At 40.0% G+C, this 27,844-nt stretch overlaps 1 protein-coding gene across 1 annotated transcript; it reads left to right on the top strand.

Moving 5' to 3' along the window:
• zgc:92360 (uncharacterized protein LOC436988 homolog) lies at nucleotides 1-26,991 on the top strand. Its single transcript, XM_022194126.2, has 11 exons — nucleotides 1-552; nucleotides 2,783-2,913; nucleotides 4,724-4,815; nucleotides 7,616-7,698; nucleotides 10,604-10,716; nucleotides 12,336-12,482; nucleotides 13,530-13,613; nucleotides 13,844-13,906; nucleotides 19,722-19,793; nucleotides 22,145-22,376; nucleotides 24,613-26,991. The coding sequence occupies exons 1-11, from the start codon at nucleotides 465-467 to the stop codon at nucleotides 24,639-24,641; spliced, it is 1,134 nt and encodes a 377-aa protein (XP_022049818.1). The 5' UTR covers nucleotides 1-464; the 3' UTR covers nucleotides 24,642-26,991.
• The last annotated feature ends 853 nt before the right edge of the window (nucleotides 26,992-27,844 follow it).

The raw sequence follows: 27,844 nt of genomic DNA, 5'->3' as shown, positions 1-27,844 counted from the left end.
ATCAGGCAGGCCGACTGCACGTCAGCCCTCTTAAAGCTAAATTGGTGCTTGGCACTGTGGCGTCGTGCATAGCGATCTGAGCTCGAATTATGCGGAAAAGCAAGTTGGAACAACCTCTGCATTTCACTTCCTCCTGTGCTGGTTCATCCTCCGCTCAGCCGCTCCGGGACCTGGTGGAGATCTGACTGCAGACCTCCACAGGACCTCTGGGTGTCAACACCGGACTCTGGCTCGCTGCAGAGCGTAAACAAACTGGATTTTGGCGTTTAAAATTTGTGAGGCGGCTTTGACTGGATTGTTTTCTCCACCCGGAGGCTCAGTTCGCCCGCGCTGAGGGCTCACACAGCTACCTGCGAGGACTTGTCCGCGCTCCGAGAGGGGGAGTGAAGCCCGAGGAGACACACCTTTAATCAGTGCCTCCGTGTCCCTCTGAGAGCGGAGGAATAACCGATCTGCACGCTGAAATGTCGGCAAATGAAAGAGCAACCCGGTACCTGAGAGAGATCCTGCAAAAACCTGGAAATGACGCCTGCGCAGACTGTGGCGCGCCGGGTAGGTGCAAAAATCAGCTGTAAAAGGTGAAAAGGGGAACTTTATCTTTAGTAGCTCAGGTGTGGAGTACGTTTACCTGAGCTGACATTTAAACCACATTTTCATGCATCTTTTGTTGTTATAGTCCAACCGCTTCAGCTTGAAATAGCTACGAGACTTGAAACTAAATGTTTCAGCCGCTTTTGGTGCTTTTGGGATCTGAAATGTGTCCAGAAGTGAGTCAGGAAGGAGGAGCTCCTGAAGGAAACAAGCTCAGGTGAAGCTCTTTGGTTGTACAATGTGGAGGCTCCAAGAGAAGAAACTTCTAGAAATCAGCAAGTCCTGACATGCATGAGTGTAGGGCTTGTCCACACTCATCCAGCTGAGGCTAACAGTGGATGTCTTCTGAGGTTTTTATGCCCACTTTTAGAGATTATGGAGACATCTGAGGAACTCCACTGGTCTTTAAAGGGAAAATGTGTGGAGTGAATTAGAGACAAAACATGTTTTAAAGTCTTTATGTTAAATGATGTTTTATCATGATATTGGATGTAACTCCTGCCTCATTTAATGTCTGTTTGTGGAATAACAAAGTAAAGATGTTAGTTCATCAAAATGCGTGTCAAGGTTTGAGAAGAGTGTTTCTTTTTCCAGATATAGTTTTGACAGTAGCAAAAAAATGAAGCTGTGGCTCAACAGCTACGTGCACTAGCTATGGCGTGTCGTTGATCTATCTATCTATCTATCTATCTATCTATCTATCTATCTATCTATCTATCTATCTATCTGTGTTCTGTCAGTGGAGTTTTAATGCAGTCAAAAGTAATTTTTGACGTAACATGTTCTTGCCACATTTCAGTGCATCAAAATAAAACCAGAATGCCACTGAATCTATGCCCCGAGGATGTAAAACAAGGATCATTTGTTGCTAGGCGTTATCTCCTCATCTTTTCTTTGTTTATCCAAGAAAAGCTTATTGAAAAGGTGTATGGATGACAAGGTTTCTTGCTCAAAGCCACATTTTTTGGCTAAGTTCCTAATGGACCCTCTGGTTAAATTCTGGTACCCATTCCCATCATGTCCAATGATTCCTCATTGTTAGAGACTACAGATAGTGTGTGTGTGTGTGTGTGTGTGTGTGTGTGTGTGTGTGTGTGTGTGTGTGTGTGTGTGTGTGTGTGTGTGTGTGTGTGTGTGTGTGTGTTAGGACTTGCACGTGTCAGCCTGTTGTTTTTTTCATTTTTTTCATTAGCTCTCTCACTAAAGTTGTGCACCACTGACATAGCAAAACATTGGGCATGCATATTAACCAGCCAAGCAAATCATATTCTAATCTGCCCTTTACGGTTGGAAAATGACAGAATGCCCTCTCCGCTCAGACGTCTGTGATCTCAACCGATAAGGCCACAACTCTCAAAGGCTCTGTTTACTGGCAGTCTACAGAAAGGTTGCGGAAAGATAAGACAGGTGTGGCCAAAGCAAAGGAAGCATTTCTCGTATATCTCGGTTTACAGAAAGGGAAGACAGATAAATTAACTCTAAAGATTTTTGGCTCTGTGTCATGCTGATCTGGCTTGACTGGAATTAAGCTTATGAACGCAAGGCTTATATTGATTTGGGGAAAATGCTTTCCTGTCACCTAACAACAACTTTGATTTGCCTTTAGGCGAGACACAGAAACTATGTGCGAGCTGTGAATCATGTTGTAGCTCAAATGCATCTCCCTGAATAAGTGTATTTTAATTTTAGCTTGGAAAGTCCAACAATATATGCAGTGATGACAATGCTTGTTGTTAGCCTATTGCCAGTAACGTTGATGGGTCATTGAACTTCATTTGGGTCTGGCTTATAGACATTCACTGCTTTCTGTCTGATATCACTAATTAATTATCTTTTGGCTTTAGAATGTTGAACTGGGTAAAACTAGTGTATTGAAGTTGTGTTGTTTATCATTTGATAAAATGCGACAGGACATGCTGCACTTTGGTGACTGAGAACATCTGATGGTCATTTCAAAATATTTAGTGGATTGAATGAGTAGTTTGTGGAATAAAACAAAACTAGCAGCTTTTTTTTGGAATCTTAATTCTTAGCCATACAAAAGATGTTTGTTTGGTCTAAAATTGAGCATCCCTCTTAGCCCCTGCATCTTTCCGTCCTTGTATTCTTGTCTTTATTCCTGTTCTTCCACACTATCTATGCCATTTTATATCACAACGCTCCATGTGTCCTATTCATGTCCTCTGTTCAGACCCGACATGGGGCTCCTGCTCTCTGGGAGTGTTCGTCTGTCTGGCCTGCTCTGGGATCCACCGCAACTTCCCAGACATCAGCAAGGTCAAGTCCCTGAGCCTGTCCCGCTGGGAGGACCACGAGGTGCAGGTGAGACGACACAGTCAGCCCCTTCACCACCCCCAGCTTTTATAATTATCTGTTTTAATGCTGGTTTCTGTTCAGTTTCTTGACGAGGACCAACGCTGACTGGATATACTTTAAATGTTCACTGACTAAGTAGCATTTTACTGGGGTTGAAGTGTGCACTCACTTGGAACCGTGGTGATAATCTGTATATGAGCTGCTAGCTGCTGATGTGAACCCTAAACTTTAACACTTCGCGCTGACTTGTGTGGTCAAAAACACTTTGTTACTTCTTCTTTTACTTGTTTTCGTTGTGGTTGTTGCTGTCCTTAGCCATGGCTGGCTAATCAGGTGCCCTCAAGGGACAGCAGTCACCACATGATTTCCTTAAACTTCAACAAAACTTGAGACATATTCTCAGTTTGGATATAAAAAAAAAGTGGAATAATGCAAATACATCATTATGGATCTGCTGTTTTAAGACTATAAATCTGTAATATTAATAATTAATGCTACTTTCTAATTTTTTTTCCTGACACACGAGGCCAATGATAAGGTATTCTTCTAATACTAAGCAATTCTATAAAGAGCAGTTTGTGAACTATGCTTATTTACCAAGATGTAGATAATAAAATGTGCCATTTACCAATTTACCAATAACATTTATGGTATGAATGCTTCTATACACACGAAGCTAAAACAAGCAGCTCTTTAGTTTAGCTTAGCAGTAACAAACAACCTATAACTTTTTAAAAAATTAATTCAAGAAGAAGTCAGAAACTCTGCAAAGTTTATGGCACCAGCCAAGAAATAGTTTGCCATATGACAAATCTTAAAATGCTGAATTGTGCTTTTTTGTTGTACAGCTTGAATAAATGGGATCTTAAGTATTTATCTGTAAGCTTCAGTGGTCAACTCATTTCTTTTACTTTGCTCACTTCCACTCTCTGACTGTCTGCTCTGTTTAATGGACAGATAAGAAGGTGTTATCAATCCAACTGTCCCTAAAAAAGAACATTCCTGATCCCTCGCTTCATGCAGTCTACTGTCGTCTGAGTGGCCATGACACTGTCAGCATGTAACACATTTAATCACGACTCTGCTCCTACCACAACGGAGGGTATAAAAAAGTAGGATCAGTCTTTAAGATCACCTCCAGGCTTGTGGAAAGGTACAGAAAATTACTCTGCTTTGAACAGTTGCATGTGTCTGATGTGATGCATACAAAAAAAATTCCCTTATAATAAAGTCTTTTACTAACATGGAACACTTATCAATTTAATAAGCTTAAATACTGCATATAGGGAGTCAGCGTTTCTGCAATACAGGTTTAAAGTTTCCACAGTTGTCCTCGTTGTGAAGTCCCGAATCCTACTTGGAGGTTTTAAAAAAGAGATTTTAGATGGCCCTTTAGAGGTGAAAACACTCTTATGGTGTGAAAATCAATAAGTACACAGTTCACACATTAACAAAAGCCAAACCCAGCTTTGAGTGGAAGGGAGTTGCAAAATTGGAAACATCTTGAGAATAAAAAAAAAAGAAAAAAAAAGAGTTTATTATTTATTTGAAATGTGAGGACGTGACATTGTTGGCCAATGACTCCCTACCCTGCTGTGGATACACCAGATAGTAAATGAGTTTGGTCTTAGTACATTTTTATCCTGAAATGCTTCTTGCATTTGTCATCTTGGCTCTGTGGGTCAGTAGTTTCCTCTAACATCAGTTTGAAACTCCTGTGAAAGAAAATTGTCCCGTAGCCTGAAAACTGTCTGTTCCTGCGCCAAGTTCTTCTTTGCATAATCAGTTCATTCCGTGTGTGTGTGTGCTTTATTAGTTCATGGCAGAGAATGGTAATGAGCTGATGAGGAGTAAATATGAGGCTGCTGTTCCAGTCTACTACTACAAACCCACCCACAAGGACTGCCAGTGAGTACCCATAGCAACAACCACACTCTGTAATCATATCTTTGACAACATGCAGTTTTGTTTTTAATTCTTCTAATATTTGCATATGCTGTATGCATGATTGTATATTTTGTGATGTATTTTTTACAAGTGCACCAGTGTGTGTCCTCGCATGTGGTTTCCTGTTTTTCTTGGAACACATGCATGTGAATATTTGCATGCAACTGGAATCTTAAAAGGAGTCCTTCCTTATCTTTTAGATTTTATTCCAGTTACATCATCAGCCCACCTTTTTTTTTTAAAAAAAGAAAAAACTCACTCTTTTGAAGTGGTTATAAACCCAACTCTCCAAGTTCTAATTGAATATGTAGTGGACTAGTTGGGAAGGAGAATCGAGTCATGTTCCTTTTACTGATATAGCACATTTTAGAATGACAGAAATTCACAAAAATGTTTTTGATTTGAGGCAAATGATTAACAACACACTGATATAAAAGGCAAAAGAGTCTAAGAGAACACATAAATGAACAAGCACATTAATTAACCAGCTATATTATTTAATTAATGTTATAAGGAAGATATGAAAACTTGCTGAAACCAAATAAAACCAGCTACCAATCAATGCAAAAATAAAAAATAGCGGTAAAATTCATTTAAAATAGACATTGGAGGCACTTTGGTGTGAAGAAACAGCCATGTTAATCTCTTCAGAGTTTTGTAGTAGGTACAAGTGGAAATATAAGCTTTTTAAACATAAAATGAATAAAAATGTAAGATTTCACACGTCAATAGCTGTAAATCATTTTGCATACTTTGTACCGTCATGTTCTCATTCACCCTCAAAGGTATTGTGCTGTTTTCAAGATGTGTTTGAAAAAAATACCTCCAAGGTTGCAAGACTGAAAGCTTTGTCCTGACACACTCTGACCGTCTTGTACTTAGCTTTTGGAGCGTTCCAGTGCGTAACACACTCTCAGCGAGCCCTCGTGACTGCAGTTCTTGGGATGCATTTTTTCTGCTTTTGCTACCTGGCAGATTTGCCCAAGCTCGGTCAAGTTAAAGAGAGGGCGTGGTTGTGAGAGCTTTGCCCAACCAATAAAGCTGACTGATATCCTCATTGGTAAGATTCAAGGCTGACGTTCAAGTGTTGATGAGAAAGATTAGTTTCCTGTTGCAACGTTATGCACTGACTTTTTCCTTAATAAAAAAAGTAAAAGTAAACTTCAGATCGTTAGTTTTATCCAAGCAGCGGTCATTCTTAATTCTAGAAGCTTGGCTGATTAATAGTTTGTACGAATTGATTTACTGACCATCACTGTCAGCTCTTAATTTTTATTTTTAAGCTACTCATTGTAATTGTACGATGCTATAAACTATATATTCTAATAATTTCCAGATTAAACAAAGACACATAGTGTTAAGCAGGAAATACACCGTCGCACAGGGGATTCTAGATTTTTCTTGTGAATTTTGAGTCAAGGGATGCAGAGAATCTTACCAGTATTCATCCCATCTTCTTAATGAGTATAAGTAAAGAAAAGTAGTGTGTGTGTGTGTGTGTGTGTGTGTGTGTGTGTGTGTGTGTGTTGTGTGTGTGTGTGTGTGTGTGTGTGTGTGTGTGTGTGTGTGTGTGTGTGTGTGTGTGTGTGTGTGTGTGTGTGTGTGTGTGTGTGTGTGTGTGTGTGTGTGTGTGTGTGTGTGTGAATGCATTTAATTTGTTTTGCTCTGTGTTTTATTGTTTCAGTTCAGCACAACATTAATGATAAATAAAGCAAATATACACTAAGACAAGGAGGAGATTACAACATGTTGATCTTCTGTATGTGTGTGTGTCTTATTAATTATTTCTATTTAGCCTTAGCTTTCTGAGACATCTGTGTCTCCTCCCCACTGTAAATAATTAATCCTGAAAATCATGCTTCCTTGAACACAGACTCTCTGCATTTCTCTTTAAGAGGTGGTCTACTTTGCCTTTTAGGTCTCTAATAAGTTCTTTTGTTCTCTTTTAAAGGGCTGTTTCTCTTTTTTTGTTGGTGATCCTCTTCCTGCTGCTCAGTCTGATTACCTGTTGACAGATGAGGACTGTGTCTTAGTACGTCCTCCTTGGTCAGGTCTCTCCCAGAAAAGAGTGTTTGGAATTCTATGAATGTGAAACGGGGATTTTTTTGGGGAAAAAAGCAAACCTTCTTAGGTGGCACAGGAATGAAACAAACACTTGCATATCGAGTCGCACAGCCAGGTTTTTCCTACTGTACCTGATTGAAACTGTCGAGTGTGTGTTAAATGTGTGCAGCAGCTCATCACTGTGTCAGAACTGCTCTGGTGGCAAACTTTGCTTTGATGTTATGAATGGTCAGTCCATGCAGCTCCTTCATTGTGATCATTAGCAACAGAAAACAGGTGGAGCAGAAGATGTGCGACAGAGAAAAAGAGAAGAAACATGTTCATAATTATATAAATGTTAACAGAACATGAAATGTAGTTTGAGGTTTTATCTCAAACTGAATTATATTACAGACTTACTGTATGTGGCCCACTTCTTTTTTTTTTGTTTGTTCTGTTGAGGTTAGCTTTTGCTAGACAGCCTCAGTTGGCTTAACAGCAACTAGCCAACAGTGTTGAAAAGTGAATATTTTTCAGGCATAAGCTACTAAATAGCAAACTAACTTAAATTTGCAAATAAAAAATTCCCAAGACAAATATGAGTCTCTACTTATGCAGATCACATGAGATCACAAAGTACAGACAAGACTATCAGTCTGCCGTGAGCTGGTATTTTACAAGCTACTTTTATTGACATTTTATCTCTGTGTTTGTCCAGGGTGTTGAGAGAGCAGTGGATTAGAGCCAAGTACGAGAGGAAAGAGTTCTCCAACCCTGGGAACAGCTTTATATATGAGAAAGGTGAGTGCAGGATGCATACAAACACGCACACATGTTTTAAAAGCTATAGACTGTATAAAAGATGGATATAGTCCTTCAGTGATCAGGCATTAGCTTACAGAGAAGGAGAATGCTTCACATACTGGAGCTGAACCTGACTGATGCCAGTTCAGGACTGGGTTAAGCCAGGATAATATCATATATAGATTTAGATAGACTAAACAGCAGAAGGTTAACATGTGCATACAATGTTTTCTATGGGCTGGATACGATGCATCATGAGCAAAATAAGGAGTCAACACCATGTCTGAGTGTTTTTACATAGAAACTTCAGTGTACTGACAGTCTCAAAGACACAGATTCAGATTCCCAGGGTTTTATATGTGATAAATCTAAGCAAGCAATCCTGTCAACTTGCAGGGTGGAGCTTTCTGTATCACTCCTGTTTGTCAGAATCAGTTTCTGGTGTGAACGTGTGTGACTGAATTCCTCTATTGTGTAGAATAGGGTAGTTTTACAGTGTTTGAGAACTCTTCACGGTCACTGCACATAAGGTGAATATACAGTTCAACATGTGTCCTTCTTCCTACAATTTGTGACACTGTCCACAAACACCGTGATCATCTACCTAGACTGCTGGTTGTTACACATCTTAAGTACATTCCCACAGCAGGAAATGCCATTTTTCTCCTGTCTCCTTTCCTTTTTCTAGTCGTATTACTCTTACTTGCATTATATTTGATGTCAATATTCTTACTATACTGTCAGCAAACCCCGTAACTGCTGGAGACCAGAATTATCGGGACAGAAAAACACCTAAATCGAAGGTGGAAAATGAGCCAAGCATGCATCCTGCGTCAAACCTATTTACCTAAATCGATTGTATACATGATAAGTACTTAAGAGGATACATGAGCACTGTTTTGAACTCCATTTTTTGCACATAAAGCAGCAGATATAGAATTTTCACACTTTTCTCTGACGTATCAAAGCACCGAGATTGTCTTAAGGAATCTAGCAGCCCCTGGTTTACATGTGCTACATCATGCTGCATTAAAGGAGTGACTGACACCATAGATTCATTAGGAAAATGTTTACTGAAGTAACAGATCAAGTGAGAATGTCCTCCTTTTGCAACCAGGCTAGTTGCCCCCTGCTGGCTGTTGGAAAGAATGCAGGTTGAATTCACCTCCACGTTGGCTTCACTTTTCAGACCCAGAGGCGACACACGTGGACAAAATTGTTGGTACCCCTCAGTTAAAGAAGGAAAAACCCACAATTCTCACTGAAATCACTTGAAACTCACAAAAGTAACAATAAATAAAAATTTATTGAAAATTAAATAATCAAAAACAGCCATCACTTTTGAATTGTTGATTAACATAATTATTTTAAAAAACAAACTAATGAAACAGGCCTGGACAAAAATGATGGTATCTCTATAAAAGATTGAAAAGTATTTGACCAGAGTGACATGATTAACTCAGGTGTGTCATTTAATTGACATCACAGGTGTTTCCAAACTCATAATCAGTCAGTCTGCCTATTTAAAGGGAGACAAGTAGTCACCCTGCTGTTTGGTGAAAAGGTGTGTACCACACTGAACATGGACAACAGAAAGCGAAGGAGAGAATTGTCCCAGGACATCCGAAAAAAAATGATAGACAAACATCTTAAAGGTAAAGGCTATAAGACCATCTCTAAACAGCTTGAAGTTCCTGTGACAACAGTGGCTCATATTATTCAGAAGTTCAAGACCCACGGGACAGTAGCCAACCTCCCTGGACGTGGCCGCAAGAGGAAAATTGATGACAAATTGAAGAGACGGATCGTTGGAATTGTATCCAAAGAGCCCAGAGCAACCTCCAAAGAAATTAAAGGTGAACTCCAAGGCCAAGGTACATCAGTGTCAGATCGCACCATTCGTCGTTGTTTGAGCCAAAGTGGACTTCATGGGAGACGACCGAGGAGGACACCACTGCTGAAAAAAACTCATAAAAAAGCCAGACTGGAATTTGCAAAAATGCATGTTGACAAGCCACAAAGCTTCTGGGAGAATGTCCTTTGGACAGATGAGACCAAACTGGAGCTTTTTGGTAAGGCACATCAACTCTATGTTCATAGACTCAAAAACCAAGCATACGAAGAAAAGAACACTGTCCCTACGGTGAAACATGGAGGAGGCTCAGTAATGTTTTGGGGCTGCTTTGCTGCATCTGGCACAGGGTGTCTTGAAAGTGTGCAAGGTACGATGAAATCTGAAGACTATCAAAGCATTCTGGAGAGAAATGTGCTGCCTAGTGTCAGAAAGCTTGGTCTCAGTCGCAGGTCATGGGTCTTCCAACAGGACAACCATCCAAAACACACAGCCAAAAACACCCAAGAATGGCTGAGAGAAAAGCGTTGGACTATTCTAAAGTGGCCTTCTATGAGCCCAGATCTGAATCCCATTGAACATATGTGGAAGGAGCTGAAACATGCCATTTGGAGAAGACACCCATCAAACCTGAGACAACTGGAGCTGTTTGCTCATGAGGAGTGGGCCAAAATACCTGTTGACAGCTGCAGAACGCTCATTGACAAATACAGAAATCGTTTAATTGCAGTGATTGCCTCAAAAGGTTGTGCAACAAAATATTAAGTTATGGGTACCATCATTTTTGTCCAGCCCTATTTCATTAGTTTGTTTTTTTAAATAATTATGTTAATCAACAATTCAAAAGTGATGGCTGATTTTGATTATTTAATTTTCAATAAATTTTTATTTATTGTTACTTTTGTGAGTTTCAAGTGATTTCAGTGAGAATTGTGGGTTTTTCCTTCTTTAACTGAGGGGTACCAACAATTTTGTCCACGTGTGTACATCCAGCTCCTATATACAGTCTGTGATTAAAACTCATGACTGACCTCTACTGGTTTCCTGCAGGAACGAGAGATGGCATGTTGATGAAGAGGGGGCGGGACAACGGACAGTTCCTGAGCAGGCGATTCGTCCTTTCTGTGAGGGAGGGGACTCTGAAGTATTTTACCAAATATGACGTAAGCAGCTTTTAATTACGCTCTTTTTCGATAGTTCTCTTCCTGCACATGTGCAGCACCCACACACATGCAACCACATCACAGAACACTTTAAAGACATAAACCCCCACTTTATTTGACTCGGTGCTTTTTCCACACAGACACATGGTTGGCTTTGTAATCATACACACCTACCAGGAGACTCCAAAATGATACTTGCTCCCTCCACAGCGTTTGAGCGTGCTCAGACAAGCTTAGCCAGCAGTCTGTCCTCTCTGTCAGTGTGGCTGATTCACTGTGCTGTACACCACCCAGACCAATTAGGCCTGGAAGCACTGGGAACACTTTGTTTGTCACAGTAAACCAGCTCAGGGGATGTGGGAATAATACATTCAGAAAGACATAATAAAAAATGAAAGACTGTAACGTTGGAATCTGTTTGCATTTACGGATATGTCTCGGCATACAAACGCCTCTTTAATGTGAATGCTTTTCCTGGTATCCATGACTGTTTTCACTCTGTTTCTTCATTCTCTGTGTGAATACCGCACAGTAAAAAAACATCCTCATTCAGTCGGTGTGAGGATAAAAGTTCCACAGATTCACAAGAGCCTTAAAGTGAGTAAAATATTTAGGCACAAGTTGAAAGTGTGACTCCAGTCCATCTCACTGCTCCTCTTGCAATTGATCTCACTTTTTCCTACTGATTTTTCACACTCAAGAGTCAACGTTCACATTGATGTAAGGGGTCAAATGTAATCAGTTTTCAATAGGCATAGCTGTGTGTGTTTTCTGTTAACTCAAAGAAACACACAGATGGAGGTTCTGTTTCCATAGTTGCCCATTTAAATTCAAGCCACTGCAGATGAAAGCACAGCATTCATAACCTGGTTTGCTGGGATTAGTGTTGGTGATGGAAATGATGGATATCAGTGACACGGACTGATGTGTAGATTTTATTTTTATGGTTAGAAGAAAGACAAAATATGAATACAGGCATTTGTTTTGACTGTCACGTCTATTCAAAGCAGAAGACTTTTGCTTTTTAACCTTAATATCTGATCAGGTTCTGGAGAGAAATACCCATAAAACATAATTACATATTATTTCTGTTTGAACTCTCAGAGGTCTAAGAGATTTCATATGTATAACAGGTTTAATTGCAGTGGATTTTCATATGCTCTCTGTCTTCGAGTGGTGTTGGCAGCACTCTAATGCAGCATTTAATGAAGCATTTATTTGGAATTTTGTTACTGGACTTGTATACATTTGTTCACAAGAGTGAGCTGCATGCCTTTCAAAGCTGAGGTTTACTCAACATTAAGTAACATCACTATGCAGGGTAACATCGTGACTTCTTTTTGCAATCAAATGTGAAGAAATAAGTAATAGATTTGCAATTCATGTTATAGCAGTGAGATCAATTAAGGAGTGACAAAACTTATGATTAAACCATTTACAGAATCTAAAATATAAGTTATTATTAAGCAAAAACAACAAGGATCCGTCTCCTGATCTCTTTGTTTAGCGGCTGACAGGCATCAGCTTGCAAGCATTGAATTAGTCAGCAGTTCCTACATATTTTGTTGCTGTCCCCTGCATTTCACACTTAAGTCTCCACTTTATCTTCTCTCCTGCAGGCTAAGGAACCCAAAGCAGTGATCAAGGTGGACACCATCAACGCAACCTTTCAGCCAGAAAAGATAGGAAACCCCAACGGCCTGCAGATCACCTACCTCAAAGACTACAGCACCCGCAACATCTTCGTTTATCACGACAATGGCAAGGTCTGCATCTCTGCACTGTGTGTGGCGCACACAAGAGGCTCTAAAATGAATCATATACATACCTAAGTACATGCAATATGTAAAAGCAGAATGACTGCTTTCCTCTTTGCGCTTCAGCAGTGTGGGTCTATAACAGGGGTGTCAAACTCATTTTGGTCCAGGGGCCGCATACGGACTAAACCAGTAAACTTACAGCATAATTACTGAGAAGTAACAATAAGTCTAAGTTTTTCCGACGTTTTAGTGCAAAGGAGAACAAGTATATTAGAAAAATCTTTACATGTAATGAACTGTCCTTTTAAAAATTATATTAGAAACAACCAGAGATTAAAGTAAGTGCAATTTCAACAACACTATGACTCAGTTTAACATTTATTTGGGTGCATTGTGCATTACAGTCAATTCAACTTTCAATGAACACATTATTTTGGCATTTTGACGTTACATTAAACAAGCTACACTTTGAATGCCATTTCCCTGCTATCCTGTCAAAGGTAGAGATGACATTATTGTTTGGTGAAATATGCAAAGAAATTCTCCATGTAGTAAACAATCCATACACTGGAGGTTAGGATGCACTATCTAGGATCATTTTGGCCTTTTGTGTTTTAAATATGGTAAAATATACCAAAAAACCTACAGAAAATAGCTTAGAAACATAAGAAGTTGGCACAAAAAACTAAACATTCTTCAAAAATGCAGTTACTCCTGCTATGAAGCAGAATTTAAAAATGAAAATCCCGCATTTTATGATTGCAATCAAGTCACTATAAACCTGAAAGCTTCAGAAACAAGAAACAGTTTCAGCAAACAGAGGACTTCACTGTTTCTGAAACAGATCATCAAGACATCATGTAAGATAAATGGAATCAAAATTGTCACCAGGTTTTTTTTCCCCATGCATAACAATTATAGCAGTGACAGAGACTCGCACACAAACCTGTGGTGTTACTGTGTCTCGCTTGACGACAGTGAGGAGCAAAGAAAGAAGGAATAGAAGACTGTCTGTCCTCACCGTCTCTGTCTTAACCTCTCTGTCTTCATTAGGAGATCGTCGACTGGTTCAATTCAATCCGTGCAGTTCAGCTTCATTATCTAAAGGTGGCCTTCCCTGGTGCGACTGATGCAGAGGTAAACACACACAGACAAACACGCACCTAAAATGTAAGCTTATATAGATATTTTTAATATGGGAGTTCATTAGGAACAGTTACACACATATATGCAACATAACTGTTACAATTCCTGCTCATGATGGAAGCTATTTTTTGCAGAACTGCCATAAAACTCTGAAACAATTTGAACTGATGTTGTTTTGTTTGTTTTAATCTCAGTGTTTTCCTTTTGTTTGTTTCTTCCAGCTGATACCCAAACTTACCCGGAACTTTCTCAAAGAAGGATGCATGGAAAAAACCGGTCCCAGAGTACGTAAACGTTGAAAATATACGCTCATTTTACTCCTCACCCTTCAGTTCTTCTGTAAAATCTCAGAAGCAAATACACAAAGGGATATTTTCATGAAGCAGTGAATGTAGATCAGAGCTAGCTTCAATAAGCAGAAAATAAACGAGAAGAATTTCCTAAATTGAAGTCAACAAAATTTGCTGACGGGATCCTTTTGTAGGTGTTCCATGGTGTTGCCACTTTTGCTGGAGGGGCTGTCCTTTTTTTAAAGGGTGTGGATGTCTTATTTAATTATGCCCCTGCCTGCTTGCAGTTATAGTCTGGACAGTAAATCAGTTTACTGGTAGATCATATTTGCATTTCACGTTAACTTCACCTTAAACTTCCAAAGCAGGGAACGTGTTGTGTGACATTTGAATTTGTTGATGTGACACACATGTTGGTTATCAGCTAACAGAGGATGTTTCTGTGTCTGAGTTCAATCATTCCTTCTTTTTTTACATCCTTTAATCCTGCTATAATCCTATAATTAAAGTCAGAGTCTTCAGAGTACATTTTAAAAAATGCATATGTAACCAGTGTTAATGACTGTTATATTAGTTCCTAATAGGATAATGTTTTTGGGGTACAGAGGCATTGATTTCCATTAACCAGAACTCCCTTGGAGGTACAGGACTAATCAGAGCGTATTTGTCAGTTAATTTAAAAGCCCGTTCACATGGAACAGATACTTGATGTTCAGTGATTTGTAATAATTATGGAGATGCGGCAATTATATGGAAATCGTCTGTGTGTGACATTTTAAAGTGAAAATTCCAGCTCAGACGATCAACAGCCTCCTCGAGCATTACAGCAAATTGCTTAATTCTCTTTTTTAATCCAGACAGCATCCGTTTTCTCTTTTTTTTTCATGAAAAAAGGCAGCAGGAGTGGAAGCTGTAGCGTTACAGAGCTTCCATTTTACTTCACAACAATGTGAGACAACTGAAATCCCAGACACATATTTGATAGCATTCAGCATGAGCAGCAATACGTTTTCTTTCTCTGCATGTGTTTAACAAAAACGGAGAAAAGTTTGGGGTTAACTGATGAATTGCATGAGGCGTCTAATATCAGTTACACAGGCTGGGCTGACAGTGCTTTCTCATTTGGTTGCACCTCCGACCCGGAAAAACACATCACTTGCTGAACATCTTCTTATCGAGAGACATTACAATTCACCAGTGTTCCCTAAACGCCCCACATTGCAGGCTGTGGGAGCTGATGCTGACACGAGTTAAACTGGGGTGTTGCAATGTCAGATTTGTCCCAGATGAAACCGAGTGATATTTTTCTACATGCGGTCTTTCCTATTTCACGAGAAGACCTCATTTTTAAGTGTAAATACCACAGTAAACCGAAGTTGTAGAAGTACTACTTTCCACCGCTGTGGTTAAGGGGGAGCTTCACCCGGCTGAGTACTAAAAATGACCAATGTTGAAAGCTTCATATTGCACACACTTTTTAAGATAAGGTATGCAACCTGTACATTTTTAGAGACCTCTAAACACCAACTTTACTGTGAAACCAAATTTGTTTCATTTTGAACAACTGGATTGAAATTAAATACTGTTGAATTGTGGAACCCGAAATTACATCTTGTATTTGCCCCAAGCAAAATCTCATGCAATATTTACCATAAAATGATACCAGTGCATCACGTAGTACTTTAAGTATGGACCTGTGCACCTGTTAGGCATTTTGTCATATTTCACTGTGGTTACCATGGTAATGAAACGAAACAATTGCTACAAAGATTTTCATATATAACTCAGCATAGAATGAAGTTATCAAAAAAAGGCTAATAGGTGCATTCTACATAGCCTGTACTAGCAGCATGCCAAAAATGGGAAGTTTTGGTCAAAAGCGTAAGAAGATAAATTAAGGGGCAGTTTATTCGTGTCCGAAAATCAACTTTTGAGAAATCAGCACTTAAAGTTTATGATTAATGACTCATTATATAAGAAATCAAATTTAAAAAAAAAAACTGTTCATCAGGACAAAGAATACATATTTAGGTATATGATAATCATCTTTTTTAAAATTTAACTTTTTCACCTAAATCTGTCATATTTGAAGGTAAAGCTCCCCCTTAACGCCATGGCTGTCTGTACCGGTAAGAGTGACACCAGTACAGCTCAGTGATCGTCATGCCCTCGCACCAGTGCAACCACTTGGAATTTTAATTGGTACACTTTCAAAAAGGTCGCAAATGCAGCCATTGTGGTCACAGTCTTGAGCCCTAACAGGGTTTATTTATTCCACTTTGCCAATGGTAGACAATGTCTTCATAGAGTAATTCATTTGTGGATGCTATGATACTGCACATACACGATTATATGTATAGATCTTGAAGAAGAAGCAGAAATTCACAAGTGTAATTAACACTTCAGGACATTAATAGATTATCTGTCAGCAGAGGGGAAAATATATCCGTATATATGTAAACCAGATTTATTTGTGAACTGTGATTGAGACTGAATTAGCACTTTGTAAGTCCCCTGCTTATATCTCCTCCTGTGATCCCAGCTCTCTGTTCTCCCTTTAATTGAACGGGGCGATCTATTAGGCTAACAAGCCCAGCTGTCAGTGCAGGTCCCTTCTACCTCTGCCTAACAGGCTGACTGACAGCTGAAAGCACCGACTGTACCTGCCTGCCTCACCGTCCGTCCGTCTGTCAGCTTAACAGAGAATGAAGGGCTTCCAGCTGAGGATGGACTTATTTCTCAAGTGTCAATAGACACACAAAACAAAGACATATGCTGGGATTTAGGAAACACACAACAAGGCATTTGTGCAGCGTTGCACTGACACTTTAGTATTTGCATTTGTACACACATGCAGGCGTCTTCACATACAGGATTCAGACAGAAGCATCTAAACAGGCGACATCAAGCAACCTGATCCTCAGTGACACAACCGGCTCTGTCTTCAGACAAACACAAGCTCTCAGTTTAATCTCCGTCTGTCAGGCTGAGAGATGAAAGGACTCATTAACTTGCTGCGTTGGGATGATTTGCTTAATTCATTTCCTTCCCGCACAGGAGACATACTGGTGGAAGGAGTCAACTGGCGAAATGAGGCAAGAATAGTGAGTTGCTCAGCCTTATGCCACAGTGAAAATATCAAACACTTTTAGGAGGACAATCTGGCAGCAGTCAGGAGCCTGAGTGTTGTCATTATTTGAGGCGCGGCTCTGAAAAGAGCTGCAGCGTGTGCTCTTCAGTAAACTCTCCGAAGGTGCCGCGCTTTGCGTCCTTAGATGGCTGCTTTCATCGTGGGTTTGGAAACTTGCACTGTTGTAAACTTTCAACTATGACAAGTTTTTAAATTAAACATCAGTGTTATGAATGTGGTGGAACAAACACTCAGATGGGACTGCTGAGAGGAAAACAGTCTGACAGTATTATGTGCAAACAGAAAACAGTGCGCATCTGACAAAGAAGAATGCTTTCATCTCACTTTAAAAAGCCTGAGATCTGGTTTATTACACAATCCTAATGAAATGACACGACTGATTCATGAAAAGGAAAATATTCTTGACAAACTGGTTGAATTAGGCTGCAGAGAGTCGACATGAAGACAGTCATTGTGTGCTCATAAAGTTTCAGTCCAGTTTTAGAATCTTAGTATTATTCTCTATTCGTGATCCTAAAACAGATTTTCACACAAGTCCTGAAAGCAGACAAAGAGAATCCTATTAAACAAATTAAAAAATATTGTGCCTGGTCAGTTATTTATGGAGAAACGTGATCCAATATTATTGACATCTGTGAGTGGCAAAAGTATGAGATCCTTTAGAACTAGCAGTTAATGAAAAGGTGAAATTAGATTCATGTGTTTTCTAGGGCTGACCCGAATATCCGAATATTCGTTCGCTACGGGGGTATCCGGATATAATCCCCCACCCCACCCCCCCTCCCCCTGTCGGACGTTACTGGGCGGAAAGAATATTCTGCGTTACTGTCTTCCCTCGGCTTCGGCCCACATCGGCTCATATCGGCTCATCCCGTCGTGTGATCAGATAAACATATACACATATGTCGATGACATATACACATATGTCTATGTGATCACCCCTCCTCCCCCCAGACGAAAAAATATTCGGAGCTCGTCTCTTCTCTTCGCCTTCGGCCCACTTCGGCTCATCTCGGCTCCTCCATTCGTGTTTGTTTCCACCACTCGAATGGCCGGGTTGCTGCCAACTCTGACGTCACGCTTCACTTTGTTGCATGAACACAAGACAAGATGCTGAAGACCTCCGCTGTTTGGGAATTCTTCAGTTTAACTGAAGACAAAACGAAGGCAAAATTTGGACCCGGAAGACCAGACGAACGGATCCAAATATTCGGGCCGTCTACGTTGGACATTACGGGGCAGAACGAATATTCGGATATTCGTCTTTAATAGGGAATATTCGGAGGCCAGAAATCACTATTCGGGCCAGCCCTAGTGTTTTCCATCAGTGAGACCATAGTTGAGTGTGTGCTCTGTTTAACTGAAAGAACAATCATCTATTACAGTCCGAGCTTCACAGCACGTTTTAGGAAGTGTATTGTGTTGTGAACGAAGGAAATGTGTGAGAACGTCACAAAAAGAGTCGTTGGTGCTGGAAAAGGTTGCAAAAACCATCTGTTAAGAATTTGGACTCTACCAATCCACATTCAAACTGTGTGAGTTCACTAGTCTGCACGTTCACAAAAGAACCCAAGGAAACTTTTACGCAACTTAAGGCTCACATTGACTAATTTTAATTACCATGAGTCCAACATCAGGAGACCTTTGTAGTTTAAATGTTTGGAGAAGAGGAAAACACTGCATTCCAGCATCCCATCTGTGAGACACGGCTGTGGCATTTTCATGGTTTGGACCTTTTACGCTTCATTTGGGCAGGGATAGCTTGCCATTGTTGCTGGAACAATGGATTCTGAATACCAGCAGAAAATTAAAGGAAAATGTCGGGACATCGGGTCATGAACTGAATCTCAAGAGAAAGTAGGACATGCAACAGAACAGTGACCCTAAGCATACAAACTGCGACCGTAAATGTTTTTCAAGGCCTTGAAGTGAATCGTTCATGTGAGGAAACCCACCAGCATTTCAGAGTTGAAGCTGTTCTTCATCTAGGATAAGGTTGAAAGTCCTCCAATTCAGTGTAAAGGGCAGATAAATGGTTACTAGAAACTTAACCTGCAATTGTTGCTACACAAGGGTGACAACATATACCCAAGCAAATATTTGCATTCCTTTAGCTCTTTGTGTTATTGTATTTTTTTTTCTTAGAAACAGAAAAGTAACCAAGTATAAGATTTTTGTTTTGTTTAATTGGACTCTCTTTGTCAACTCATGTGAAAATCTGATGTCTTATGGCATATTAATGCAAAACTGGAGACAATTCACAAACTTTCGAGCATCATTGTAATTAGTCTCCTCTGACTAGAAATTACAAATTAATTGGCAAAACTGTCAAAAAGAAGTCCAGCAAAAATACCAAGCATTTTCTGGTGCTCAGATGTAAGCAATTTCTGCGTTCTTGTCTCACAGTTGATTAGACAAAATTTGATGAAATCATTTGAACTAGGAGGATTTTTAAGATTTTGTAGACAATTAGGACAAGCTAACCTGATATATGACAGTCTCAGAGTCTCAGAGTCAAAGAGCGTGATTTACATTTTGATTTAAAACCACAAAGACACTTCCTTTGGTTCAGGCACAGTGCTGTTTTGTGACGCTGTACAGTCCTTTACTGTCTCACTCATCCAGTGTCTGACTCCGTTTCCTTGTTTGTCTACGCAGCAAACGGAAGGTTTCAAGAAACGCTGGTTTACCCTGGACCACAGACGACTCATGTACTTCAAAGATCCACTGGTATGACGTCCTGACACAAACATCTGCACACATCAGAAAGACTTCTGTGTATTTTTGGCCTGTAGTCGGTGTGTTAGTGCATTGCTTGATTTCTTGGGGGGTTCATCAGGCAAATAAGATTAAGTAGACGGGGTTGGCAATATGAAGTCATGACTCAGTGGGGAAAATGGAATATAAGATAGTTTCAATCCAACTGAAACTTAATTACACATACTGTATTTCTTGCCATGAGCTCACAGTAGGAACCCCAAAAGTACATTTAGATTCCATCCTGCAGAAAACTGCGCTCCTACAGACAACACTTTGTCCAGACGTTCCCCTAATTCATCTCATATCATCGGTTGAGACGTAAAAGTGAGGCTGCTTCAGAAGATTCTGCATGATTAGAAGGATTTTTTATTGCTGTGGTTATCACAGAGACTTTGCCAGAGGCTTTAAGAGGGGGCAGCTCACATTGCCCAAGCCTTGGCTAAATACACATCAAATAGCCCTGATCAGCAGCAGCTCAGCATTGTTGCTGATGTAAGGGTTCAGTGGAGGGTTGCAATAATTATAGGTGCTAAGTGACCGTCCCACTCATCCCAAGAGTGTCGGACAAGAAAAGCTGGAAGATGAAAGAAAGAAAGAAGTACAGTGAAGCCGAGAGTGGACAGGGAATATGTGGAGGAAGCTGCCTAAAGCAGTGTCATTTGATCACTTGGATAATAGGTAAATTATGCATGTCAGAGGGTGTGTACGCCATGATTCACTGTGCATGTAAGAGCAATATATCCACACGTCATGTCTGCTTTTGGTTACAACAGAATAAAATTTCAGACAGGAAATCAAGTTGTAATTGTTTTTATAAGACATAATGTGACACATAATCACTTGAAGTGTGTTTGAGTGAACCCAGGAGGCTTCAGTATGAGCACTTTATGTCTCGTAATCTTGTGACGAGCTGCGATGCCGTCCAGGAGCTTACAGTTAGCATCCCTCGCTACCCGGGCAGGCCAAGGACGAGCACTTTGAGTTTGAGGTGAAGAACACTGGCCTGTGCTGGACCCCAACCCCTGATAAACTATGTGACAGCAGGCTTACCAAGAAAAGGATGCAAGTGAATAAAGAAAGCATCCTGTGTTTGGATAGAACGCTTTGGTTTTTCTCAGGCACGGTTCTGGTTATCAGTAATCAGTGAGACTGTTAACCGGTATTTGGAAGTAGGGATGCAAATTGTGAACATTCTAAGACTTCTTCTGGCAGCCTGAGCAATCAGTAATTGATTCATCTGTAAAACAAAATTAATTCCATGGATATCATTCCTATAAAGTTGCTTTGAACACGGTAACGTAACAAGAGCCACTCCAACGGCTTATGTCATGTGAAATAAGCACTCCAGTGGCATACATTATTAGCCAATGGGCCACAATGATAGCCTAGCCGCGCTAGACAACCCACGGCAACGAATTTAATTTTCTGCCAGGGTGGGTCTAGTTACCCTCGGTAAGCCTCGAGGTTGGATGCTCCTAAAACTGGCCGACGAATCACCATGAAGTGTAGAGTCAGAAGGCGGGCGTAACGAAGTGACGACAGAGTCACAATGATTCTGACAGAAACAACCGGAAACAACTAGCCTAGCCACGCTAGACAACCCACGGCAACGAATTTAATTCTCTGCCAGGGTCGACAACAAAAACGACAACAGTCGTTGAGCTCCATTAGTACCGGCTCTGAATAATCTTTCTGTTAACATGTCAGTAATATACTTGAGCTTCACCCATTGACTGTATAAATAAGGCTTCACCGAACTCCCGCATCCTCTGATTTCCGGCTTTGTAGGAACTACGTCAGCCTATTCGTTGCACTGAGTGATTTGAAAGACAACCTTTTAGCCCGCCTCCCTCCCTGTCGAGAGTTCCTAGACCTTTGCGTCTTCAGACCTGGGTCTAGCGCGGCTAGGCTACCACAATGATGCTGTCTTAGCGCACTTCAGATCACGTACAAAAGGAGACCCCTTGGCATTAAGCATCACCAAAGACTTTCTCATGGTGTCCCTTTACTTAATAAAATAAGACTGGTACTTTTGTAAAATTCGTATTTATTACCTCATATGTGTCATTAGTGTTAGACAAGAAAATGTTTCACATTTGTTTAAATGTCTTATTAAATTGCTCATTCACCATAATGGTGAAGGACCAATGGTGTCAAACTTACTGCAGCAAGTCAGTTATTTCATTATTAAGCAGGGCTATGAAGTAAAGTATAAACATCCTGCAATATCCTGTATCTTGTCCAAAAGATACCCTGTGCCCTAAAATGCAGAATAAAGAGTTTGTCTTGTGCAGCTGACCTCTCTGTCTTTCTGTTTAAAGGACGCCTTTGCCAAAGGGGAAGTTTTCTTGGGGAACCGGGACCATGGCTACAATGCTTTCCCCGGCTTGCCTGCTGGCACCCACTGCAATGGCACCTGGCAACACGGCATCACCATAGAAACGCCTGACCGCTGGTTCCTGTTTACCTGCGAGACAGAGAGTGACCAACAGGACTGGCTGAAACACTTCAATGATGTCATGAGCGCTCAAATGTCCCCTCAGGAGTACACAAGTAAGAATTCACTTTTAAGTAGCCATTAAATATTTATTAGCTTTTTAGCTTAGCTCTAAAGCTGCTGGTTACTTCTTGTGATTGCTTTTTTTAAAGGTAACATCACACACCTACTCTGCTCCAAGGAAACACTGTGGAAGTAAGAGGTCACAAAAATGAGTTGCCACAGATTCTAGAAATATTGTTCCTTGCAATTTGGTATTAATTACAACGGGAACAGAGAAAGTGTTAGTGGCTAAAGCAACGTTTTTATAAGGAAAAAGGAAATCTTTCTTGAGTAGCTGACCAGTAGTTCCTACAAAAACTGACAGAAGGAAATGTATTGATCCTACTGTTTCATTCCATTGTGGGACTTTAAGAGGGCACTGGAAAATGCATTAATTTTGCTCTCAAGACTAATTTCTCCTAATGTGAGCGATCCTCATAGCTTCACACAAAAGAGGTCCTTTGAGACAAAATAGCAGCATCTGGTAGCACAAACTATCGTGTCATCAGCAGGCATGTCTTTTTTAAAAGTGAAAGACGATGGAATAGAATAAAAATAAGTTCCACTCCATTCGTCACGTACTCGCCTACATCTGCGCGATATCTACCAGGAAAGTGTGTTGGACTGAAGGAAATATTTGCAACCACATGTTTTAGAAACTTGCAGGTAAACAGAACGATGCCTGTCATCTTGATTGGTGCAACAGTTCCACTAGAAATTGGCGAAAAATACAGACTATGTCATGTATCTTGAGTATCCTGGCTATTTTTACTTATTCACAGTTGTGTGTTTGTGCATGTAAACTTTATTTACCTATTTCTGAAATCTGGATAAGCCCTTATCACAGTTTTGAGAGACCCAGCTATGTTGGAAATCAGGATACCGTCACATGTTGGCACCATATCCTGGTTGCTGACTTCTACAGATACGTGCACATCCATAGCTTCACACCATACCGCGACATAACGCATGTGCCTGTGCCTCTGTGAACACCAAACTGGTTCATAACCAATCTACACAGTTTGTACAACACGATGGCTACTCTCAGGTAACTTCTAGGTGACAGAAACCTTGTTCATGCTTTTGTTTATGCTTCTAGATAACTTATCTGGTGGGGAAGCAGAGTCACACCCTTAAATGGCTTTAACGATCAGCCTAAAGCCAGCCAAAACATGATATGGTTAAAAGAGGAAGGAGAAGTCTTTACTTGTCATAACATACCTACAGTACCATGAATTTCTTTTTTCCACATATTCCAGCTTGTAAGGAAGTTGGGGTCAGAGCTCAGGTTCAGAATCAGTGTTTGTTGTCATTATACAACAAGTAATGAAATTGTCTTTATATACAAATAACATACTGGAAATAAATATACATAAAACAAGGAACATTTTAGGAAACATGTACAGAAATATGAAAATACGTATAAATTTATAATAATAATATAATGATAATCTTTATTTATACAGCACTTTTCATACAGCAGTTTTAGCACAAAGTGCTTTACAAACAGACAAATAATTAAAATAAGATGAAAGAAATTATGACCCAAATCCACCCCACCCTGCCCCAAACCCACCCACCCCGCAATCCATACACTGTATTGTTAAAAAGCAACATAAATAAAAGACAATAATAAATCAGGGACATTGTTATACCCAGTACGTACTGAGGAAACGCCATCTTAAAGGTTTAAAATAGGTAAACACTGGAGGTTAGTTTAAAGTGTAAAATAAATAAATAAAAATAAATGAATAAAATAAAATAAATCCATAAGTAGATCAGTAAAATAAATAGATACATAAGTAAATAAATTCAATTAAATATATCATATAATAAAATAAGCTGAAACAGAATAAAAGATAGATAAAATAAAATAATAATAATAGTGATAATTATAAATTGGGAGTTGTAAAAAGAATAAAAACACTAAAAGGTAATTCAAGTAAAAGCCAGACTGAAAAGGTAGGTTTTAAGTTTGTTTTTAAAAACATTAACAAATTTAGCAAGACCTGTGTACATTTCTACTGTGTTCTTGTTTAACTTGTTAGCCCATTTGGTAATTAGCACTGAATGTAATCGTATCATGGCAATTTCATTAGTTTTGAAGGTTTTTGGTCACGAATCCAAGTACAGGACAAATAAAAACATTCAATCTCATAATATTTGAATTATTAATCATACAACGGGTTTGTCTTTGTGTGTAAAAGAGCCTTTTTTTTTCCTAACTTTGGGCTTCTGTGTGTTTTTAAGTGGAGGCCTTGTTCAGGCACAGACATTGATGGATCAGAGACCTGCGGGACCATTTCTTCTCCCCTCTGCCCATCACTGCTCTGACATGGGACCCACTTAAATTCTGCCATCGACCTGAAATCTGCCCTTCATTGCTACTATGGTCACTCTGGAGCTTGTTTCTAAATCCCAGAGGTTTGCCCCGGAGATTAAGAATGCAAACAAGAGGACCAAGGCGATATTGATTGGTACACAAGAAGAAAACAATACCTTAATGTCACTGTATTTTTTTGTACTTTCATTTGGTGTTTTCGATATTGTGTGTTGTTTGTGCATCCAAAGCATCACTTATAAATCTTTATCCTTTGTATGTATCGTGTTTGAATGCCTGGATGGTATTCTTTGGTCTCTTCAGTCATTGTGGCGACTGCTCGTGATAAATACTCTCTAAATGTGTCACTGCCGTTGTGCCAGGAGACTTCACATGGGAAAGAATATACTGTTTAAAAGCTCCTATAGACAAGTAAAAGACTCACATGACAAATATAGCATTTTTGTATATTAAATGCAAATTAAAAATAGAAATGTTGAGGTGAAAAGTGCCTTGGTCCCCTTGTTTTAGGTACCGTGTGTCCAGGTGTTCTGTGATGGTTGGTTAATGCTAGTGGGACGCAGGCACTCAAATGTGCCTCTTTTCATTGAAAGGATTTTGATTTTCCGTTTAGTTGCTTTATTTTCAGGGTTCCATGCTGGCTTACTGTCACGCTGTTGTTGAATGGAGCTGTGCCTTTTTTACTATGACAACTTGAAATATCTGCTGTGAAAAAGGCATGCAGGCCATGAGGACAGAAGTAAAGCTGATTCCATTAAGTGTGGTCAGGCCTAGATTGGCAGCAAAAGCAATGTTATTCAGTGGTTTATTGAAGCTTTTTAACCACTGTCATCTCCAGGTCATGGGCTCGAGCAAGATCAGAGTTTTTGTGTTATCTCCCAAGTGCAGTAATATCTTTAGACATACTACAGGGTGGGGAAGCAAAAATGTCCTATTGACAAATTTGAATGTCCTGCCCAAACGGTGAGGGTCATCAAAACAATAATTAAAATCAAAGTTCCTTACCTTTAACTAATCTTTGTAGTATTTGTCAGACCTTGGTGCATTGTGAAGTGAGCAAGCAACAAGCAAAACGCAACAGGGTTTGTGATCTCCTGAATGCCCAAATCCCTCAGAAGGACATTGCCAAGATTGTTGGCATCAGTGAGAGGGCCATTCGCCGCATCCAGCATGTCAGATAATCCAGTTTGGGCACCAAGAGATCTCCCAACAAGTCCTCAAATTCATACGACCACATCGGTCGTATGCACCGTACACCGGAATACGACCCGTGAGAGCATATTTATGTTGGCGCCCCTACGGGGAAAAGGAACGAATTACGGGATTTAATTCACGAAACGGCTTTTCCGTCATCGCAAAACGGCTTTTTCCTCACTTTCTCAACACGGGTTCAGGGTTATGGTTAAGGTTAGGGATAGTGTTAGATAAAAGTTTGTTCATGGTGACGTTTCACCTGCAACTCCGGAGTGTCGATATTTACTCAACCGCTAGAGGTCGCATATGTCAAAACGTAACACTGGGTCGTAATACGGGCGTGTACAGACGACCTATGTGGTCGTTTTTTGTTTGAGGACAGGCTGGATCTCCAGATGGTCCTGAGAGTCTTGGGCTCAGATGGCAATCAGATGCCCTCCTACTTCTTCAAGCCAGATCAGAAAATTTGGGGCTGATGTGTACTACAAAGTTCTGAGGTACACTGTTTTGCCCTGGCTGAAGGCCACCTACCCTGAAAACAACTATGTGTGGCAGCAAGATGGGGCTCCTGCTCACACATCAATCAAGGTCCAAAAGTTCTGTGAGTAGAATATGGAGAACTTCTGGCCCAAAGGAATTTAGCCCCCGAGCTCACCTGATCTAAACCCCCTGTTTTTACCTGACAGGACATTTTTGCTTCCCCACCCTGTACAATGCAGTTTCATCATGATTTCAATTTGTCATCAATGATTTTGTAAGTTATCTTTTTTTAAAACAAGTCTGTATTTAAGGTATGAGTGCTTCGGTCAAAGATCTACAATGTCAAGATAGCAGATGGAAACACTACAAAACCCTGGATGGTCTAACAGCGCCTCCATGTGGCATAAAGTACATATACTAAGACTATGTTAAAACATGTGACCTTTATTTTTTTTCATCATTTTTATTACTATCAAATAACCTAACTGAAAATTTTAATGGTACTTTATTTGTATATGTTGATGTGTCCAATTTTAAAGGCATTTCTATGTTCGACCATGATTGAGCGAGAATAAGAAATTATTGATCCCCCCAAATAAAAAGTATTTCTTCGAGATGTTTTTTCATCATTGTAAATTAATAGTGTGAAATTATTACACACTGTACAATGAAGACACTGCTGTTTTCACAATGATGTCATTTATTTTATCACTTCATTCAACATTTTAAAATTGAAATGCATAAACCAAAGACTAGAGCTGAGTACCTACAATATTCACGTCACCTCACATTGGATCCAAACACAGCACACCTTTTCTTATTCTTGTCTGACGGGAACAGGAAAGCAACACTAAACTGGAGGCAGAGCCAGTCATACTGTATGCTGATCATCCAGACAGTATTTCTTCGAGATGTTTTCAATGATTTTCTGTACAGAACTGTGTATGGATCATTTCCAGCTAAAGTTTTAAGCTGTTACAGCTTACAGTGTCCTCTTCAAGTATCACACTGACATTGAAATTAAGAGTTTACATTACTTTTAAAAGAAACCGAAATTGTACTTCTTTTCAAGAAAAACCCAAATTTTGTGTTATGTGTTTGGTTTCCATGTAAGCGTTTGTAGACGGCTGCCCTTGCCAGCGATTTCTGGGTGTCTAAAACTCCACCTTAGTGCTCACAGATGGCAGGTTGAGGCCCGAGAGGAATGCCACATACATCTATAGGCCCATGCTAGTTTTTCACCCTGGTGAGAAAGAGGGAGGACAGAGGAGAGAAGGGAGGAGAGGACCGTAACCAAGAGAACTCCAAGGAACAAAGACACAACAGTCTTCTGTCAAAAGTGGGAGATAAAGTAGGGCTTAAGATTCAAGGAGAAACTGAAGACTCAGCTTCCACTAAGTGAATTCACAGAGAGGAGCTGCAGGGGAGCATCATGAATGATTTGGATTTAACAAAGCGTCAGTATCT

The sequence above is a fragment of the Acanthochromis polyacanthus genome, chromosome 3 (genome assembly GCF_021347895.1).
Source record: "Acanthochromis polyacanthus isolate Apoly-LR-REF ecotype Palm Island chromosome 3, KAUST_Apoly_ChrSc, whole genome shotgun sequence".
NCBI lineage: Eukaryota > Metazoa > Chordata > Actinopteri > Pomacentridae > Acanthochromis > Acanthochromis polyacanthus.
The sequence above is the reverse complement of the archived record's forward strand: the minus strand, read 5'-3'. Positions and strand labels throughout refer to the sequence as shown.

Bases quoted from the DNA above. Each gene is read 5' to 3' on its own strand.
- zgc:92360 (XM_022194126.2), top strand. From the start codon at position 465: ATGTCGGCAAATGAAAGAGCAACCCGGTACCTGAGAGAGATCCTGCAA. The intron at 19,794-22,144 runs GTATGACGTCCT...TTCTGTTTAAAG, and splicing joins TGTACTTCAAAGATCCACTG to GACGCCTTTGCCAAAGGGGA. The intron at 22,377-24,612 runs GTAAGAATTCAC...TGTGTTTTTAAG, and splicing joins GTCCCCTCAGGAGTACACAA to TGGAGGCCTTGTTCAGGCAC.